General features: G+C 46.5%; 1 protein-coding gene across 1 annotated transcript in view; it reads right to left on the bottom strand.

Annotated features, from left to right (window-relative positions):
* Positions 1 to 3,523: 3,523 nt before the first annotated feature.
* The window catches only part of LOC123147618 (structural maintenance of chromosomes flexible hinge domain-containing protein GMI1), a 34,516-nt gene continuing 17,428 nt past the window's right edge, over positions 3,524 to 20,611 (bottom strand). Inside the window, exons 24-38 of the mRNA XM_044566881.1 lie at positions 20,281 to 20,601; positions 20,076 to 20,203; positions 19,104 to 19,281; positions 18,900 to 19,002; positions 18,129 to 18,226; positions 8,962 to 9,060; positions 7,372 to 7,438; positions 7,219 to 7,301; positions 6,852 to 7,118; positions 6,617 to 6,775; positions 5,853 to 5,967; positions 5,500 to 5,689; positions 5,214 to 5,405; positions 4,270 to 4,581; positions 3,524 to 3,993 (exon numbers count right to left, since the gene is read on the bottom strand). Of these exons, the coding sequence (XP_044422816.1) occupies positions 3,732 to 3,993; positions 4,270 to 4,581; positions 5,214 to 5,405; positions 5,500 to 5,689; positions 5,853 to 5,967; positions 6,617 to 6,775; positions 6,852 to 7,118; positions 7,219 to 7,301; positions 7,372 to 7,438; positions 8,962 to 9,060; positions 18,129 to 18,226; positions 18,900 to 19,002; positions 19,104 to 19,281; positions 20,076 to 20,203; positions 20,281 to 20,601 (2,574 nt within the window). The 3' untranslated portion in view covers positions 3,524 to 3,731. The remainder of the gene's footprint in view (positions 3,994 to 4,269; positions 4,582 to 5,213; positions 5,406 to 5,499; positions 5,690 to 5,852; positions 5,968 to 6,616; positions 6,776 to 6,851; positions 7,119 to 7,218; positions 7,302 to 7,371; positions 7,439 to 8,961; positions 9,061 to 18,128; positions 18,227 to 18,899; positions 19,003 to 19,103; positions 19,282 to 20,075; positions 20,204 to 20,280; positions 20,602 to 20,611) is intronic.

A 20,611-nucleotide genomic window follows, 5' to 3' on the forward strand; every position in this document is an offset into this window, starting at 1 on the left:
TGGCAACTGATCAATGACAAATCCACCCACTTTCTCCCACCGCGGCTCAACGCATGGCAAGAAGGTGAAATCCCCTGCACCCGGCCAAGAACAAGAGTGATTAGCCCACAACCAGCCAATAGAGAAGGATGACAGGGTGGTCACCTTTGATACTTTGGGGCTTAAAGTATCTGCCGAGATCTTCCCATGTAGCTTTAAGACTTTATAACAACAACCTATAGTGATATAAATGATTAAAAGCACAATCAAATTGTTACCCAAAGACAGCACAAATTGATATGATGCTTTAGACTTGAGTATACACTCCCTGGTTTAACTTTTTCATGAACATTGGGTGAGCATGCTTGTAACCAAAAAGGGATCAAAGCGACAGTACAAAGAACTTCTTGAGATAGTAATTAATTGCAAGAATGTGGTTAGCATTAAATACTCGCAAAAATGGCATTCAAATGGGTTTAACCCATATGTTAGGATAATTTGCTCATAATTTGATAACTTGAACAGTTAATTTAGTAAAATCATGGATTTGTGGAGGTTAGAGAGCCACATAAGATCATCTGTTAGATGTCTATGGATGCCATGGATATATGCCCCAAAAATAGTTGAGTAGTCCACATATATCTTCTTGGATGTGTAGGCTGTGTTTATAGACAGTACAAAACAGAGTTTTGGATCAGGCAATGGCATGTCCTTTATGCCATGATATTATCTTGGGGCTAACAAAAGGCATCAGCAAGCATGCATTATGCAGCCTTTTCAATTTGACTACACTTCTAACATGAAAACTTTGCAAACTAATCCAAAATGGAGCTTTTTCAGTTCAGAAAGGAATCAATGCAAATACAATCATGAAACATACTACTTGCCTCAGTAACCATGGACACAGATATGCAGACAACCATGTTGAAAACCTGAATTTGGACATAGCAAAATAAAAACAGTAGAAAGCATGAACTGCCTACAAGTGAACCTAAATATACATGGTAGGATCAATATGCAAAAGAAAGCATTGCCAATTTGGCTCTTGAACAGATAATGAGGATTAACATTATTAAGGAAACACTGAAACAATACTTAAATGCTCAGCTAACCAATCCCGGCCAAGCAAAAAATAAAATGGCAGATCATGAATATATGAATTCGTTTAGAAGTGGATCAGTCCTATCAACTGATCTGTTGTCGGCGTTTTGTTTGCTTCTTCTGCACTGTTTTGTCAGATAGAGCACCAGATGGTTTACTGACACTCATAAATATGTGTGACTACCAGCCAAGATCTTATCCTTAGTTGCAGCATTTGATGCGTTGAATACACATATTTTATCACAATATAGTTGGTAAGTTACTCCAGTGAAAATTACATAAGTATATTCCCATATAGAAATAGCATCACTGTATTAGAGGCTCATTGTGCACCTGTAGAGCTGCTCTCTGAGTTCTATTAAAGTGACTTGGTGATTCAAAACCAGTGAGGATAGCCTAATTGTTGCATCCCCAAGACTATACGGCCTACGAATACAAAATATCAGCAAGTATGTTCTCTCAAGGATTTTTTTCGAAGATGTTCTCCCAAGAAAATTTCAGCAACTTCAACTTGAGAACTCTATCTAAGTAATTGCCGACTAAAATATTTGATAAAACAAAGTTAGAGCATACCGTATTTTCAACATCCCCAATCAGATCAGCTATCTGCTCAAATATGACATCCTTCCTGTTTTTATCCAACACAACAACCCAATCATGCGCACTACCATCAGAATTATTAGACTACTAGAATCTAATGGATGAGTGAGCTATTTATTAGGCAAAGACAGGTAAGCGTTCAAACATACGAAATCTTCAGCTTTGAGCTGCTGCATCATAGACGAGTCTTCTGTTTCAATTTGCACCTTCACATATCTGAAAAGTAAAAAAATATCACATGACGACATCAACAATCAAATTTATCATGAACAAGTTATGGTTTATTAATTTCAAATTCCGTAAGGCGATAGTATAAATCAGAAGAAACAGAATTAAGTGTATGGCAAGTGAACTTGGCACCTGATAAATTCTACAGGCCAATATATGACCACGGGACACAAATTTACATAAATGAACTTCACCTCTTGTGCAGGAAACCATCCCCGACCCCTATCCAACACATGAATATCCAAACTTGGTCCTATCTGAGCCATCTTCAGTTGAACTGAGAAACAGTCATATAATCCATCAGAACCAAATGCTTTAACATCGGCATTTTCCTGCACCAGATAAGTGGCACTGAATCAACAAAGCGTAGTGTTCATGCCTTAACGCAAACAGATTGAGTGTTAACTTCGCAAGATTCTGCTGTGTCGGAGACATCACCTGGATGACGCAGACCGACAAGGAAATTACCAAAGAGCAAACCTCATTATAATACCCAAATTAGTTCACCCGCATCACCAATATAGGAAATAGACAATGAATTTTTTTCCCAAGAACATGAACCTGCAACACTGGAAAAAACTACAGACATGACCCAATCAAACTGTACCTGTGAGATTATATGAATCAGCCAAATGGATAATAACAAAAATGGTTTTGCTAAAGGCCTAAAGCACATCTGGATAATAAGATAGCACACAAATCTTGTAATATCTACAACATGGCAAACACATGGTTTAATTGATTGACAAGCAGTCAAGGTAATTCCGCAGCAATATGTATAAACCAACCTGAATAGTTGAATTAGGAGGCTCGGTCAATAGCCATGCTTGAATGCGTTTCAGCTCAAGAGAAAAGGGCATGCAATCCTGACCTTAAGATTAAGTTCCGGTATAAACTGCAGGTACCACAAACTCAATCCGATATGCCAGAATCATGTGGAGATGACGAGAGACGAAATAGAAGGGAACTCATAGTGCAGACCAGGGTGAGAGAGAGAGGGAGACGAACCTGTAGGTCGAGCCAACGCCTCAGAATCAGCAAAACCAAAGAGGAGGACGACCTCGTGTGGGGCAACAGCGGCCTGCACTCCTTTCTGACAAGCGAGAAGAGGGAAAGGCAGGTCGGGATGGAGGTCGTGGGGCTCTATCCGCGGGCAGATGTGGAGAAGGCGATGCCGCGCGGCAAGTCGGGCCCCTCGCCGGACAGCACGCCATCCGGTTTTGGCAGCGGCTACCGCACGCTAGCCGGTCGCCGCAGCTGGCGGCGGAGGGAAGTGGCGTCCCCAAGCATTGCGTGATGGGCCGCTTCGCCGACCTCAACCATGGGTGGTGGGTGGGAGCATCGCCAAGGCGGCTGTGGCGGCACTCGAGAGGGAGGAGGGGGCGCTGGAGGCGAAGAGAGGTGGAGGGTTTCGCTCGACAGCTTTTCCTTTCTTTCTTTTTTCCCTCTTATTTCCTGCCCAACCCACGCATTCGACGTGGCACGCGCCAGCAACCCCCTTGATGCACACCTTATTGTTTTGGATTGCCATGTGCTGCCTTTTTTAACAGCATGTGCAACAATTTTCAGAGCAGCAGCGGCACATAGAAATACTATGCATAACTCACAAGAGAACTGAACGCGGTAAATTGATACGCATTAGATTTAGTCAAACACTGCCTAGTTGCATTGTTAGTAGCATGTTAATCAGTCCATCAGCTAATCCCATACAAAACTAGAGGAACAAGATTCATAAACAACTAGAACAGTTCAGCAGTTAATATGATGCCATGTGATCATCTTTGTAGACCACATTGTTAGATTGCTACAAGCCCATTCGTCAACTATGACACTGGGTGATACTGATCAAGCTGGCTGCCACTGGGCTGGCTCATTACCTCCGCCATCTCGTCGAATTTGCGTTTCTTCTTGTTGCGCTTCATGACCAATTTCTGCCGATTCTCTTCAGCTCTTCTTATCTTGTTCTCCACCGTTTCCAGAACATTCTTCTCTGCGTTCATCTTTTTTACTTTGGTGAACACATCCTCAGGGTCTTCCAGAATGTCAGGAGCATCAGGCATGACGGGAAATATGATCTCCGGGTCACTGTGAAATGATCAGATGATAAGTATGGACCGCATAGATGATGTCACAAAACATCAATGACAAAAATTAAGAGCGGATAATTCATGTTTTGGTACAAGTACAACTCATGGTGAAATATATTTATGAATGCCAAATCCAAACCAACTAATGTCGAAACAGTCGATAGTCAACCAACGAACTGAGTCTCATTTGACAACCTGATTAATAAATGGGCAACTTGGGAGAAAATCACCAGTTCATTCTGCCTTTGTTCAAAAAACGTAAAAAATAACTGACCTGTAACCAAGCAGCAGCATACCATCACCCTTTATAATCCCACCATCCAAAGATATAGCCCCATTCCTCAAATGAGGCATTGCTTGCCGCATGTCATTCCGTGTTTCATAAACTTGAAGCTCTCCAAAGAGCCTATAAAATAAGGTTTCACGGAGACCATGTCCACTACTTGTGATTATCTCCAAGTTCTCTGCAGAAAGATTGATCAAGTTGACCGCAAACCCACGAAATCCCTTGGGCGTCTCCGAATGTGGAAAAGGCAGATTTAGCTTTTTTTGCCTTATGTTCCAAAAGACGTCTCCATTATATGGCCTGTCAAATAAACATTTATTAAAAATGCTGAGTTATCTATCTTGTATGGCCTGCCAAACAATTGAATTTATGCGATAGAATTGAATAGACAAATAATCACCTCATAGAAGAAATTGCACAAGATTTTGTTTCTCAAAATTTTGACAGAAAAATGTTCTATCACTATTTTTAACTAGAAACATTTATCAAAAATGCTGAGTTATCTATCTTGTATGGCCTGCCTAACAATTGAATCTATGTGAGAATTGAATAGAACAAATTATCATCTCATAGTAGAAACTGCACATAAAATTTATTCTCAAAATTTCAACAGTTTTATATATTAGTACTTTGTGTTAGATAAGATAGGTAAATCCACATTTTGTTGATGATACAAGTAGGATTATCACCATATGGCAATCAGCAAACTACGTTTGCAACTTTTACACATACACTTTTTCATATTAGTCATACACAAGCAACGGGGGTTGAAGGGCTTCTGCTTATGGCTATGAACAGGTTCAGGGTTCAGAAGACTGTAAACCAGGAATTTTTTAGTTTACTGATGCATTAGCAGCACTCCGGTTTCAAATTTTCTAACACCCAGAAATGCATCTACAGACCTGCTAAAATTAAGTAAATATAGATATTACCTTATTTCATCCAGGCATATGATAGGAAATCTCCTGCTTATTGGGACTCCTAGTTTAGCTGCTTCCTGATGAATACCAAAGCGAATATCCACATTTCCTTCAGTGTCATATTTTTCAAAGTAATTAGCAGCGTCCTGAGTCTTGCAAACCACTGCAAGCATGTTGTCTTCACCAAGATACACAGAAAGCATCCTACCAAATGAAAAGACAGAGATTCAGATGAATAAAATTATGCATCATGTTAGAATAGGTCTGACATAAATAATGTAGGAGTCTGCAAATTTACCTACTGAGCTCTCTGTTAGCAACAGTTCCGAGAAGAGCAACAATACCAACAACTTCATCCTTGAAAGATCGCCCTGGTGCATATGCTTTACGGTTGGAGAGATTACATAGAACAGCAGCAGCAGTACCAACATTCTCTTCAATTTTATGACGAGTTATCTCTTTTGCGCCAACTCTGTGGCCAATCTCATCTGCATACATGAAAATTAAATTATATAAAGCGACGAGCGGGGAAGACAAGTGCAGGTATAAGAGTAATGTAACAGAGCCCATTATAATGAGACCATGCAGATTAAGTCCATACTCAGCGAAAGACAAAAGCAATAAAAATTTTGCACGAGCACAGAAAATAACCTTTCAGACTGGCAATACGATTCTCCACAGATTTCTTTTGAGAATCAAGAAATTTAATCATTTCTTCTTCAGAGCGTATATTGGAATCAATTGATTCAATCTCATCAGAAACTTTCTGAAAAAAGTGACAAATTAAGGCACGGACAAGCTAATAATAATATTCTGCAGGTCAAAAAAATTGGAACCTCTAATCAAGCTATAACAACCTTTATTTAATGGTGTACGTATCATAGATTTTGAATCAAAATACACATACTATTTTCAACTACCAAATAGTTATTAATTTTATGAATAATTTAATGATTTATTCTGTCAGAAGGTTTGTATTTTTCTTGATATGCACAGGAGAAGGAACCCCTCTAGCGTTATAATAAGCAACAATTCAACTCAGCTCTACTTCATCAACAATTTAATGATTGGATGGTTTCCATCAACATTGTATTTTGAGTTTTGCACAATATACATTAGACTAACCAGGATAACAGAGGATGCTGAAAAAACAAATCACTGCACTAAATGGGTATTAAGTTTCCATACCAACATCATAAAGACATGTATTGACCCACAGTGCATCATATGCAAATAGCGATAACCTTGGCGCTATTTTGTTTAAATCTGAGTTTGTAGTTTTCTTGAAAAAAGTTTGAGTTCAGAAAACGTTCTAGTTTGAATAATGTATTCCTTAGTAGTTTTTTAAGATTTAAATAAGCCAGAGGACTTCAGCAACACTAGAAATGTTAAATCAAGGTATTGAAGGCTTTTACCCTCAGAGCATCCTCAATGTATCTAACAGATTGACAAGAAGCAAGTTGACTTGGAGATAAAAGATCTTGACTTGATAGAGATGAAGTTGGGTAGCTGCATATAGGTTCAAAGTCGTTCTCCGAGTTTACTCGCACTAAATCAAGAGCATAAACATGAATCTGCCAAAGGAAAATCCAGGACTTCAGTCTGAAATAATTATAAATTGTGCAACAAGAGCTACCTTGTAAGATCAACCTGAATTATTGTTTCCAGGTCAGCAAAATGTGTATGATATGCCACAAAACTGACTGTTCCTGGTTCATTAGGAACCTGTGCACGAGGAAGAACACATCTTCCATGTTCAAATGCATATTGTACTCCTTGCACATCTTTTAATTGATTCGACCTGATGCTAAGTGTATGTTGGAGTCCATGTATTGACTCGTCAATCACTCCATCACAGTCAGAAACTTCAAATATTATGTTCTCCAAGAAGGTCCCAGCAGGACAACTTTCCGGAACCTGACAAGTAATAATAATCACGAGGCTTCCACCTTTTGAACAAAATTAAGCACCACGATGTCACTAATAAGAAATCAAATGAACGAATCAGTATTACTACCTTAACAGCTTTCAAATTCCTGATAGCAATTTGAAATGTTCTATTGAAAATCTTTTTCTTGTGATGAAAAATCGTCAAACAAGCTGCACAAATATGCACATAATTATTAGAATGAAAATGTACCAGCAATATTGGAACCACTATGTAACTGACCTTCTGAACCAAATCCGCTAACAACTTTAAGCATTCCACGTAGGTCAACAAATCCTTTGCTGTTTACCTGCAAAATTAACAATATAGTTTATATGCCGACAGACTACAACTGTAAAATTGTCAAACAATTTAAGGGCTCCCAAGATGGTTGAGACACGAGGTAGAAAATAGGCAACGGTTAAGTCCCTGTTCTACAACGATAAAATTGCTATAACACAGTCAAGAAGCAAAGTTCCACCGAAAGCCTTAAATATCGTATTTTATGTATTTGTAATGAGGGTACAAAACCTTGCATTAATATGTTTCTTTTTGTTGAAAAATGAATGAGTCTTCCATATGATGGAACCATAGATTTGGAAAAGAATAGGAGTGCAGGATATAAAAGGGTGCTGCATCATCCAATCAATTAGAACCATGTAATTAACAAGCTACTCTTAGTCCCTCATCAGTCATCATAATGTCAAAACAACGGGGTTCAGGTGGCATAGCTCTGGGTTTCGCTAATGCTTCTAGTCCGGTTGAGGGTAGGCCAAGTCAAGCATAGGTAGGAATTGGACCAGACCAGGCTTAGCCTCGTTGAGCCAGTCCATTTGTCAAAAATCTAATAATTCTCCAACCGCTCCCAAATTCAGAAGCAGCAAATCCCAAAGCATCGAAACTAGAGGGGTAAAGTCTTTAGTTTCCTGTTTCCCTGCATACATTTTGCCCCTGTTAAAATGTACTTACTTACTCCCTCAGTTTCTTTTTAGTCTGCATATAAGATTTGGTCAAAGTCAAACTTTGTAAAGTTTGACCAACTTTATAGAAAAAATATTAACATCTACAATACTAAAGGTATATGGTATGAAAGTTTATTTCATGATGCATCTAACAATATTGATTTCATATTGTGAATCTTAATATTTTTTTCTATAAACTTAGTCAAAGCTAAGAAAGTTTGACTTTGACCAAATCTTATATGCAGACTAAAAAGAAACGGAGGGAGTACTTACTAAGCCTTTTGTCCCAAACAAGTTGGGGTAGGCTAGATATGAAACCCTTTCACGAGGACTTCCCAGGAGGTCACCCATCCTAGTACTACTCTCGCCCAAATGGGTTTCATACCCAAAGGACTGGCTAGTTTTTACGTTGGCTCGCCAAGCCTATCACAACCCTTAGATATGAAACCCTTTCACGAGGACTTCCCAGGAGGTCAGCCATCCTAGTACTACTCTCGCTCAAATGGGTTTCATACCCATGGGACTGGCTAGTTTTTACGTTGGCTCGCCAAGCCTATCACAACCCTCCTCCTTTACCCGGGCTTGGGGCCGGCTATGCCTAGAAGACATAGGCGGAGTTGCCCCTGTTAAAATGTAGCAGCTCAAATTTTTTCCACCTCATTGACAACTCTGACTGGAAGTCTATTTTTACGTTACTAAATTACATAGAAGAAAATAGCAAAATACAGCACGTGCAAAGAACGATATTTCTTTTAACAATCTCCACTGCAGGACTGTTACCGAGCGCACCACATCATTCTGGCTAATGTTAACCTGGTCAAAATATACATTTACTAGCATTGCAAAAATACAGTTTAAAACAAACGATTACCTTTCGAACAGGTCCGCATTTATCTACAAAGGAGAATCCAACAGTATTGACAATAAGTTCCGTCCCTTCTTCAACATGATTGCCACAATGATCGAGCACCTGCGAATGGTTGAAACAGTATATAGAGGGTAATTTTCGGAAACTGCATACGAGAAATTAGTAAAACAAGCCCCATCGCAAAAGGTAAAAAAATTATTAGATAGTAAACCTAATAAAAATGGTAGAAAAGATATATATATGCCATTACAAAAATCCATGTCTGAAAAATGCCACTACAACCTCTCATACTCACTCAGATGCGATTATCCATCTTTTCCCTCAATTTCAAGTCAATACAGGTGAGTATTTGACCTAGTATTTTTGTATGGACAATAATCCCCCTAACCTAATTGCTTTAGTCATCCATCTAGCGTATTTTTGTATTTTTGCAGCAGCGCACGACATGGCAGCATGCAGGAGGCAGGCTAGAGAGTATTGTGGGGTGAGATGAGGGTGAGAGATGGGGTAGGGCATGAGGGTTGTTGGGTGACATGTATGGACTATTTAATATTGTTCAACATAAGGATGTTGTTCTTGGAGTGGAGAACCCACAGGCTCACTTCTGACAGGCTCTCATTGGTCAGCATTTGGCAGACTAGAATGAGATCATCCTCAAGGTTGCCGAGGTGCAACTAACTCAAGAGCAAGATGGGCTTAAGTGGGGCCTTCATACTGGTGGGGCTTTTACAGTGCACTCCATGTATTCAGTTTAGATCTAAGCAATTTTTGGGTCTAAAAGTATCATCAAAGATCAAGGTTTTCCTATGGTTCATATGTCAAAAAGTCATCCTTATCAAGGAGAATTTCATTAAATGCAAGTGGCAGGGGATGCACGATGTAGCTTCTGTTATGAGCAGGAAACCATCCAACGTCTCTTTTTCGATTGTGTTTTGGCACGTATTGCATGGCAAGTTTTATAATTAGCTTTTAATGAAGACGACTAGGCTCATGCCAACAGTACTTTTCAGAAATTTTACATATTTATATATACTGGGAAAAGGAGAGTACCATTTAGGCATGGTAACAGTACAACTATCTTTTGATGAAATACGTAGTTCTTTTAACTTCTAAAAGGTTCTCAAAAAGGGGGTAATTTTTTCTCAAAAGCAACGCTCAATGAAGCAGGAGCAAGAAGTCCATCTGAGTAACAAAAACATCAAAATATTTTTTTCGAGAAAACGCAAAGGACTCTTTGCGTTTCATTTCTTGAAGAGATGAGAAAGTACAATCCTCCTAGGAGGTGGTGGTTATATGGATTAGCACCCTATCAGTGGACATCCCAGCTAGTGGGGAGGACTACCCTGAGACCCAAAGCGCCAGCTTGTGCCCAACATTTGGCTTCGGCCTTAATCCTATCTACGAGTGCGGTAGCCGAGGGCCGTGCATTCTTGAAGACGCACTCGTTGCGCTGTTTCCAGATCATCCAAGGAACGAGCATGGTGATGGATTGCAGACCTTTCCGTAGCGCCTGTGGGGTCTGCCCTTTCGTTCGTTGCCACCAGTCCGTGAGGCTGGGTTCATTGCTTGGCGGTTGAGAAGGTATCCTCGCCCAAGCCAGCACGTCGTACCAAACCTGCCGCGTAAACGGGCACTCTAGGAGCAGGTGCCACATCGACTCAGGGGCCTGATCACAGAGGAGGCATCGTGGATGGTGCTGTAGGCCGCGACGGGCGAGTCTATCCGCTGTCCAGTGAAAGAAATGGACGCGTCGCGGTGCCCAGCTCTTCCAGGTAAGCTTCCAGGAGGGGCATTTCATAGATCCGTGGAAGGCTGCAGCGTAGCATGACCGTGCCGTATAGGTGCCACTAGCCGTCCATCTCCAGAGCATCTGGTCAGGCCGGTTTGGTAGGCTGATGTGCTGCACGGCATGCCAAAGTCTGAGATATTGGCCAATCTCATGAATCCCTATCGCTCCTTGGATGTCGCGAGCCCAAGCGTTGCCCGCAAGGCCTGCGGCCACCGTTCTTGACTTGCGTCGCCGTTTGGGGATGCATTGGTAGAGTGCCGGTGCGAGTTCGCGCACGGACTGACCATTGAGCCATCGGTCATTCCAAAACAGTGCCGTCAATCCATCACCGAGCACCATGGTCGTCGATGCGTAGAACAACGCGCGCTCCTCGCTGGAAAACTGGAGGTCGAGGCCTCGCCATGCGCGATCGTCGTCCGTGTGGGAGAGCCACATCCAGCGCAGGCGCAGCGCGCTCCAGATCCTGGACCCCAAGCCCGCCGTACTCGAGCGGGCGGCACACACGTCGCCAGTTGACGTGGCAGTGTCCGCCATTAGCAACGGCGCGCCCGGCCCACAAGAAGCCGCGCTGGATCTTTTCGAGCTGTCTCAAGGTCTTCTTGGGCGGCGCAAACGTGAGCAGTTGATGTATCGGGATCACAGCGAGCACCGATTTGACCAAAGCCAGCCGCCCGGTTTTGTTCATGAGCCATGCTTTCCATGTGGGGAGCCGAGCAGCCACCGAGTCGACGAGGGGTTGTAGTTGGGCAGCCGAGGGGCGGCGTAGCGTGAGAGGGATGCCAAGATAAGTAATGGGCAGCTCCGCCTTCGTGCATCCCACCTGGTCAATTGTTGCAGCCACCTCGGGGTCGCCATTGAGGGTAGTGGCGGAGCTTTTGGCATAGTTCACTCGGAGGCCGCTAGCTTCATTGAATATAGCCAGGATCGCACGTACGGCCTCCACGTCGCCATGCGTGGCGTGGCAGAATAGCATCACGTCGTCGGTACAGGGATATGGCCGGAATGTCTCGTCGGGGGTGCAGCCGCTGCAATATGCCGGCGTCGTGGGCGCGGCTGATTAGGCGCCCAAGGATGTCCACGGCGAGCACGAAGAGCTGCGGAGATACGGGGTCTCCCTGGCGCAGCCCGCAGCACCAAACTGGTGGTCCCGGTTCACCGTTGATCATGATCCGAGTGCTCGAGGATGATAGCAAGATCGCGAGCCACTCCCTGAAGCGAGGTCCGAATCCGTATTGGCCAAGAGCCTCGAAAAGGAAGGGCCATGACAGGGAGTCGATGGCGCGCGTCAGATCTAGCTTGAGCATCACTCTCGGATTGCTTGACGAGGACAAAGTTGTCGTGCAAGCTCCGTCCCGGAATGAAAGCGTTCTGGTGGCGGCTAACCATGTCTCCCAGTCTGGGCGCTAGGCAGAGCGATAGCACCTTCGCAAAGATCTTTGCCACAAGGTGGATGAGGCAGATTGGCCGGTAGTCGCGGAGTTGGCACGCGTCTGCTCGCTTTGGGAGTAATGTCAAGAGGGCCTGGTTGAGCTTGCTGAATCCGCGGCCGCGCAGCTCAAAGAGCTGCTGGAAGGTGTCGAGGAAGTCTTGCTTGATGATGCTCCAGCAGGCCCGCAAAAATTCCGCGGTGAATCCGTCCGGCCCCGGCGCTTTGCGAGCCGGGAGGCGCTCGACGGCGTCCCAAATCTCCTCCGAGCTGAATGGTGCCTCGAGGTCAGTCAGGTCATGGGGCTCGATGATCTGCGATAGATCCAGCGTGTGGTTGCGGGCGGCGGAGGAGCCAAGGAGCTCGTCAAAGTACGTGAAGGCCGCTTGAGCCATTCCCTCCTGATCAGTGATCACTTGTCCATCGGTCACAAGGCGGAATATGTGATTCTTCTGTCGGCGGAATGAACATTGCCGGTGGAAGAAGGCTGTGTTGGCATCGCCGTCCTTGAGCGTGGTGATCCGCGCTCGTTGCCTCGCGATTGTGCGCTCGAGAGAAGCCAGCCCCAAGTATGAGATCTTGAGCTGTTTTCGCAGCCAATCTTCCTGGGGAGAGAGCGCGCGGTCTTCCTGGGCTTTGTCAAAACGCGATATGAGCTCACGGGAGATGGCCATCTTGTCACGAATGCAACCCTTGGACCTGGCGCTCCAACTTGTCAATGCGCGGGCCGTGCTCTTAAGGCGTAGCATGAGGCGCCGGAAAGGGTCCGGGTCATGCACCGATCCCCAGGCCGCGGCAACCGTGTCGTGGAATCCGTCAAGTCGCAGCCAGAAATCCTCAAAGTGGAACCTCCGGTGCGCGACGTGCGTGGGTGCGCAGTCAAGGAGAAGCGGGCAATGGTCGGACACGACGGAGGCGAGGCATCTCAAGTGACAGTCACCATGCGTGTCCTCCCAGTCCACGGTGCAAAACACGCGGTCTAGGTGCACCAGGGTCGGCGGGGTTTGCTCGTTGGACCACGTAAATCTTCTCCCATTGAGGTATACTTCCTTGAGCGCAAGATCGTTGACGAGGCGGCGAAATCTTCCCATCATGCGGCGATTTAGGTTGCCATTATTCTTGTCTTCATCATGAAGGATCAAGTTGAAGTCACCGCATAGCATCCAAGGCCCGGGGCAGTCTGCGCGTATATCGTGAATCTCCTGCAGAAAGGCGATCTTTTCCGCGTCCTCTTGGGGGCCGTAAACGACGGACATCCACCAAGGCGTGCCACTGGCCGTGGTCACTCTTGCGGTGACGGCATTTCTGGTGAACAGGTGGTCAGTGATCGACACGACCCTGCTCTTCCACGCAAGCAGGATGCCTCCCCTCGTGTCGTTCGCCGGAAGGTATGTGTAGTCGTCAAACTCCGAACCGAGGGCATCGAGGACAACGGACGAGCACATCAAGGCCATTTTAGTTTCTTGTAGGCATACAATGGAGGCTCCGGTGGTGTTGAGCAACGATCTAACGGCAAAGCGCCGGGCACGCGCGTTGAGGCCGCGCACATTCCATATAGCTATCTTGATGGCATGATCCATGGGTGCACATGATCGACGGGGCGGACGTTACGGTATCCCTATGGAGAGCCGGCCAACCGAGCGGTGGCCGTCGCAGCAGCCGCGGTAGAGAAGTCCGCGGGTAGCTCTCGGTCTACTAGGGCAGCGATGGTCGTGAGTACCGAGAGCGGGATGGGTACCGCAAACATGTCGTCGTACGCCTTCATCTCGGCCGCGGTGATCCTCTGGTTGGTCCCGACTATCCCGAGCGTGCGGAGGATCTGAACTTGCGTGCGGCGCTCGGCGGTGGGTGGCGCAGCCGACGAGACGGAGGTGGTGGCCGAACGGCCACGTCTGGGCGTGAAGTTCAACAGGCGGCGCGGTTTCTTCCCTGGGGTTGGCAAGGCCGCGGCAATGTGCTTCGTTGCTGCTGCGAGAAACTCGCCCAGAGTCCAAGTCTTCGACGTGCAGGGGCGTGCGCGAGATCGGCGCAACGTGATTGGCAGCGACGCGTACCTCCCGATGTCGGACGTGGAGAGCCATGCTGGGCCCCCATAGATATGGGAGCGACGGGGCCCACGATGTCCTCCTGCATGGTGGGCTGGGCCTGGGGCCTGTCCAGTCGTGACTCGTCCATCGGGGGTGCGGGATTGGGTGGTTGCGGGTCGGTCGGGGACAGCACGCTGGCCTCCACGTGGGGTCCGGTGGGCAAGTAGTCGCCGTCACCAGGGCCCGTTTCCCCAGTCGCTGGCGTGGGGGAGTTGTTGCTTTGCCCCGACCGAGCCGCAGAACGGCCCACAGGCGCTGGCGGCGTATCAGAAACCGTGCAGGCGGCGTCCAGATCCCGACAACGCATGGGATCGGGCGAGCCGGACATGGCCCCCACGCGATCGTCCTCGGGCGCGCCGTTCCCAGCCAGGCTCGAGCCCCGCGCTAGTTCCAGTGAGTTCGCGGCCAACGAGAGTTCGCCATCTGGGGCCTGGCCCGCCACCACACCCACCATCGGGGCCGCAGCAGCCAAAGTGTCGCCACCAACTGGCGCGGTCGTCGTGGTCGCGGGGACAACTGCGTCCCCGACAACCTTATCCACAGGGCCCGCCTGCAAAGTGCCCCTTTGTGATCCTCTGCCTCTTCCTTTTCTGGCGCGTCGACGAGGGGGATGGGTCCCCTGCTGACCAGGCCACGATGGCATGCAAAGATCCCGGCCCAGCACGGACGGTGGCGCGCCCTCACTGGCGGGAGCAGGCCAAGCATGCGACATGGCAAGTCCGTCCGCGCGTCCCGGCCGGTTTTGTGCGCGCCACAGCGCGTCGTCCATGGCCATGCCATCAGCGCGGCCGGGCAGCGCGGCGTCCGTACGCCGGCGCTTGCGGCCCCGGCGGCACGCTCTGCCTTGGCCTGGTGCGCGGTTGCGGTCGTCGCGAGCGTCGTCGTGCGCATCATCCCCGCCCTGTCCCATGCCATGCTGGCCACGGAGAACTGGAGCGCTAGCTGGCACGACGCGGGCCACAGCAATGGCGATGGGGTAAGTGAGGATCCTGATGGTGGGCTTGTCGGAACTCAGAAGCGCAGGGATCTGCTCGACGATCTCCAGAACGGTGGCGCGGCGGATCTTGTCAGGGTGGTGAGTGCACGCGGCCAGCTTGAACGTCGCAAGGTTGGCTCTGGAGCGTGTCCTGGGGTGAAGGCGCTCGATCCAGCAGCTCGTCCCCAGGACATGCTCTGCAGTGGACAGGTGCCAAGCCTGCGCCGGAATGTCGCGGAGCTATAGTTCGACGCAGTACTCGAACTCGCTGGAACCAGCGTGTGCTAGTTTGCTCCATGGCCTGAGGGAGAGCAAGAACCGCGGCGAGTTGATGAAGTGCTTTCCGTCGAGGCGGCGCTTGGTGGTGTGTGAGCCGAAGAGGATCAAGAAGTCCTCGGGGTGGTGCTCATGCACGGTGAAGTCGCCATCGGCCAGCTCGAACGTGTCGATGAGCACAGCGGAGATCTCAGCGCCGGACACACGTGGTCGGTTGCCGGTGATGGAGGCGACCAAGGCGCGGCTAAGGACGTCCTCCGCCTCCTCCATCTCGACGGAGTGGGCCATGATTACCCGCACGGGCTCAGGCTCCGACGTGCGGAGGGAAGGCGCCACGACCAGGGCGGCCGTCTGCGGCAAGGGTGGCGGCGGCGGCGTGGCCCGGCGCGGCGGGGGGGTGCCATGGCGCGTGGCCGCATCCACGGCAGAGGGGGCGGAGGTGCGGGCCCGTCCGGCGGCGTCGCGGCGCCTGTTGTCGCAGGAGCGCGAGTCGTGGCCGGACTCGAGGCATCGGCGGCAGCGTATGTCGTTGGTGCAGTCACGGACACGGTGGCGATGGTCGAGGCAGCGGAAGCAAAGCCCCGCGACCTCCTTCGGCGACGGGCTGCGACGGCACAGCGGCGGGGGACTCGGCCCAGCCGGGGAGCGCGGGCAATTGCCGCGATGCCTGCGCCGCGGCTGCTGGAAGCCATCCGCATCGACCTGAACTCCGCCGGAGACGCGGTGCACCTCAGAGCGGGGGCCGAGGCGTGTTGCAGCGGGCTGCCGGGGGGGCGCCGCGGCCGGCGGGGTCCGGGCGACGTCGCTGTAGGAACGCAGCGAGGACTCACTCTCCGAGTCGAACACGCTGCCACCAGAGGACACGCGGTCGCCGTCAGAGAGGGTCGCTCGGCGCCCAGCAAGGTCAGCACCGGAGGAAGCCATGGCGGGGGCCATGAGGGGAGGGGCTGGGGGAGGCTCGCGGTTGGGAGGAGGGCCGCCGGCAGGGATTCGACGGCAGCTGGCTAGAGGTGGGAGAGGGCTAGGCAGGGGTGGGAGCGGAGCGGAGCCATAAACATCAAAATATCATTGTTCTGGTTGCTGAGATACTGCAAATCGAGTTATAGAATCTACAACTTAAGTACCTGAAGCCACAACAATCTAGGATACTCTTTATCAGTACAAACAACAACAACAACAAAGCCTTTAGTCCCAAACAAGTTGGGGTAGGCTAGAGGTGAAACCCATAAGATCTCGCAACCAACTCATGGCTCTGGCACATGGATAGCAAGCTTCCACGCACCCCTGTCCATAGCTAGCTCTTTGTCGATACTCCAATCCTTCAGGTCTCTCTTAACGGACTCCTCCCATGTCAAAATCGGTCGACCCCGCCCTCTCTTGACATTCTCCGCACGCTTTAGCCGTCCGCTATGCACTGGAGCTTCTGGAGGCCTGCGCTGAATATGCCCAAACCATCTCAAACGATGTTGGACAAGCTTCTCCTCAATTGGTGCTACCCCTACTCTATCTCGTATATCATCATTCCGGACTCGATCCTTCCTCGTGTGGCCACACATCCATCTCAACATACGCATCTCCGCCACACCTAACTGTTGAACATGTCGCCTTTTAGTCGGCCAACACTCCGCGCCATACAACATTGCGGGTCGAACCGCCGTCCTGTAGAACTTGCCTTTTAGCTTTTGTGGCACTCTCTTGTCACAGAGAATGCCAGAAGCTTGGCGCCACTTCATCCATCCGGCTTTGATTCGATGGTTCACACCTTCATCAATACTCTTTATCAGTAACAAAAACATAAGTTTATGAATCTGAAATATTGGATAGACAAACTAAAGGAAGATCTGATGTCACTATCAACCAAAAAGAAACAGAAATTTGTGCCATTCATCACTTCAGAAATTATGCGCAAAGAACTAAAGAGATATGGCTTTGTAAGTGTAGATTTCATTAATATTAAGAATGAACCAAGAACGGAAGAAACACACCATGTTATCATACCAAAAAGGCAGAAACCATCAGCCAAACAAAAAAATAAAGACAACTTGGTGGTAGACTTTAGCAATGGTGCTATACTGGGATCTTACAAATCTTTCGTCAATTAATCAGGTGTGATAGTTGTGTTATCGGAACTGCATGAGAAAAATTGGAAGTGTGGAAAAAAATTGTGGCAGACGTACTTTGTATTGACTGGAAGAAATTGTGGTGAATTCTATGGTGTTTTAGTACCCAGATATTCAAATCGGCTCTCAAGAGTGTATGCTCCCAGGGTGAAACAAATGGTGTTCCTGAAGTCAAAAAATTCTGAAACAATCTACACATGTACGTCTCCATGTTACTATATGTACATATATATTTACATGGGAAAAAAGGCAAGTTTTGTGTCCTGTGCGAAAAAATAAATTTGGCGCTTCAAAAATTGTCGTTTCAGAGCACCGGGTTAGGTAGTTTTTTCCCACAGCACAATATATGCCATTTCTTCATGAAAATTTGCATGCCAATTGAAGATGCAAACATATATGACAGGGGACGCTTCCCTGAATATTCAAATCGGCTCCTGAGAGCACATATTCCTTGGGTGAGACAAACACTACCCAAGACAACAGAGTAACGACGTACCTCTAGAAGGGCATCATCAATAACTTCTCCAGGAGTTAAATTCTTCTCCCAAGCAAGGGACATATCCATATTAATTGTTGACGGAAGACCTGGCTTAACTGCGTGAAATATATGTGAACTCTTAATAATAGTGAGTAATCCACATGACGGCAAGAAAAATCCCTTATGAAAAGATCAGCTCAATAGGAAATATCCATCTTATTTCTGGGTATAGTTCACCCACATCTCATATACTACCATGTGTATAATAGCTTATCATTTTTAGTATGTTTTTATACCAATTTCTAACATACCCCAAAGCGAGATACATGAAGAAACTGCAGGTGCGGCCATGGTTTTGGCATATTCACTAAATTCCTTCATTTTTTAATAATCCCTTCAATTTCTACATAAAATAGTAGTATGTGAAAAAATTACACATGCTACCAGTAAATTATATGTATAGGTATGCTACCTAAGTGGTCTTATACACACAAATACTGCCACTACTGCACTACATACTCCTAGTTACGCTAGATACTCCCTAGACTGTACAAAATGCACATGGGTGTGACTACACTGGTAGTAGCAAAATGGCTTGCATTGCAATATATGAAATGTAACCGGAACATGCAGAACTAGTTTTTTCTAGAGAACGTGCAAAAAACTTGTAGCAATTATTTTCATTAAGATGGGAAGCATGATAAATATGAGTTTAGGAGCAGGCCAAACAAGTGTCCACACGCATACAATCTCATAAATGTAAAACAACATGAGAGCTTGTCATCTTACCTTTACATGGATGAGAGAGTTCACTATCAGATAAAGAAATCTTTAACATCGCTTCATAATTCGGCCTTACTCTGTCCAATTTGTTGGTTTTGAACAGAAAATCCTTCATGTGTAGCACAATAACATATATGATTAACATGGAAATGCAGTGGATTCACTAAACTTATGACCAGTTCTATACTTAAAGAGGTACATATGGCTCACCCTGATATACAGAGTCAATAAATCTGTTGAGAGATCCACTTTGATGTCCTTAACCTGAGCCAGAATATCATCACCACCAAGTATAGTTATGACGGCCTTATGTATATCAAGGAAAGGAATTCCGTTCCCATACAAATCATGGCTTCTAGCTGCAAGACATCTAACTGACATTCCAAGCCTGCACACAATTTTATAAGTAGCTGCAGGTATATGAATGTACGAAAGAAATATAACAAATCAGACAACACAATTCCAGCATTCATGCCAGACTATGGAGTGAGAATTTCAAGGTATTAAACAAAATGAGGGTCGGGCAGTTTGATATCAACATTCTCAAAATCAGTACATATTAAGGGTCGGGCAGCTTGCTTGATCTTTCAAAATGAAGATATTGAATAAATAAGGCACTACTGGAGTACTTTAATAGGAAGAATTAGAGAATGTAACATTACGGGGCAACGGACAATGCGTGCACGTCATTTTTTTCAGATAGACAAGGCATGGACCCCTCCTTCAGTTGAAGACAAAGGTTGCTTATGATGCAGACTGCTTAATCCAGAAAATGATGGATGGCCAAATTCCAGGTGGTGCAGCTTTGGTGGAGGTAATAAATGTAATGATGCTAACATAAGACTTGACTGATCATTTGCACAGGAAAAAGACAAGGAATGAGAAAAGAAAGGAAAAGAGTACACTAAGGTGAAGCAAAGCTGACATAGTCCCACCAACTAACAGAATGTAACACATACTGCAGAAATATGACAAGTAATAAAGTTTCTATAAGTTGAAACAGGCCATTCTATCTTTTATCCTTTATCAGTTTGAACTTAGGACTATTCGCTAAGCTGCCACTCGCAGTAAGAGAGTGGACCAGAACAACACCAAGTTTCACAGGCCAAAATGCAACTCATCTCCATCACCAGTGGACATGAAAAGCATTTGGAAATACGAAATTTTGAGTTAGTAGCTAACCTTATATCTACTACAGCATTGTCAGCAGACCAATCAGCATCGCAGGATAACTGCCAATGTCTAGTATTGGAGTTTGGACGAACTGTTATCCTCGTTTCATGCTTAATGACAATTGAATCTCTGCACCTCTACATTTCAACACTTACATTAGGGTAAGAAAGCAAATATTTCTTGCTCGTTCAACTGGAAATGTTATCATACTTACAACTGAGAAAATAAAACTGTAAACACCAGATTTAGTAAACATGCTTGTCTCTTCGCTCAACTGAAAGATATACAGTCCATTTATGCTATTGCGCGATGAGGGTTTCTTGAGCTTTTTATAAATAAGCTTTGCATGAAGATGATCTTTGCTTCCAGGCAGATGATAAATCTCCATTGCCATCTCTAGATCATCATCCTTCACAATATATCTCTTGTCAAGGAGGCTGGTGGAGCAGGTAGTAGCATTTTGTGGCCGGATTACAGCTATTATTTCACGTGGAAGGTTATAACCAGCCGTTATAACTTTTTCAAACGGTACATCCTGTGACAGT

The sequence above is a fragment of the Triticum aestivum genome, chromosome 7A (assembly GCF_018294505.1).
Source record: "Triticum aestivum cultivar Chinese Spring chromosome 7A, IWGSC CS RefSeq v2.1, whole genome shotgun sequence".
NCBI classification, from domain to species: domain Eukaryota; kingdom Viridiplantae; phylum Streptophyta; class Magnoliopsida; order Poales; family Poaceae; genus Triticum; species Triticum aestivum.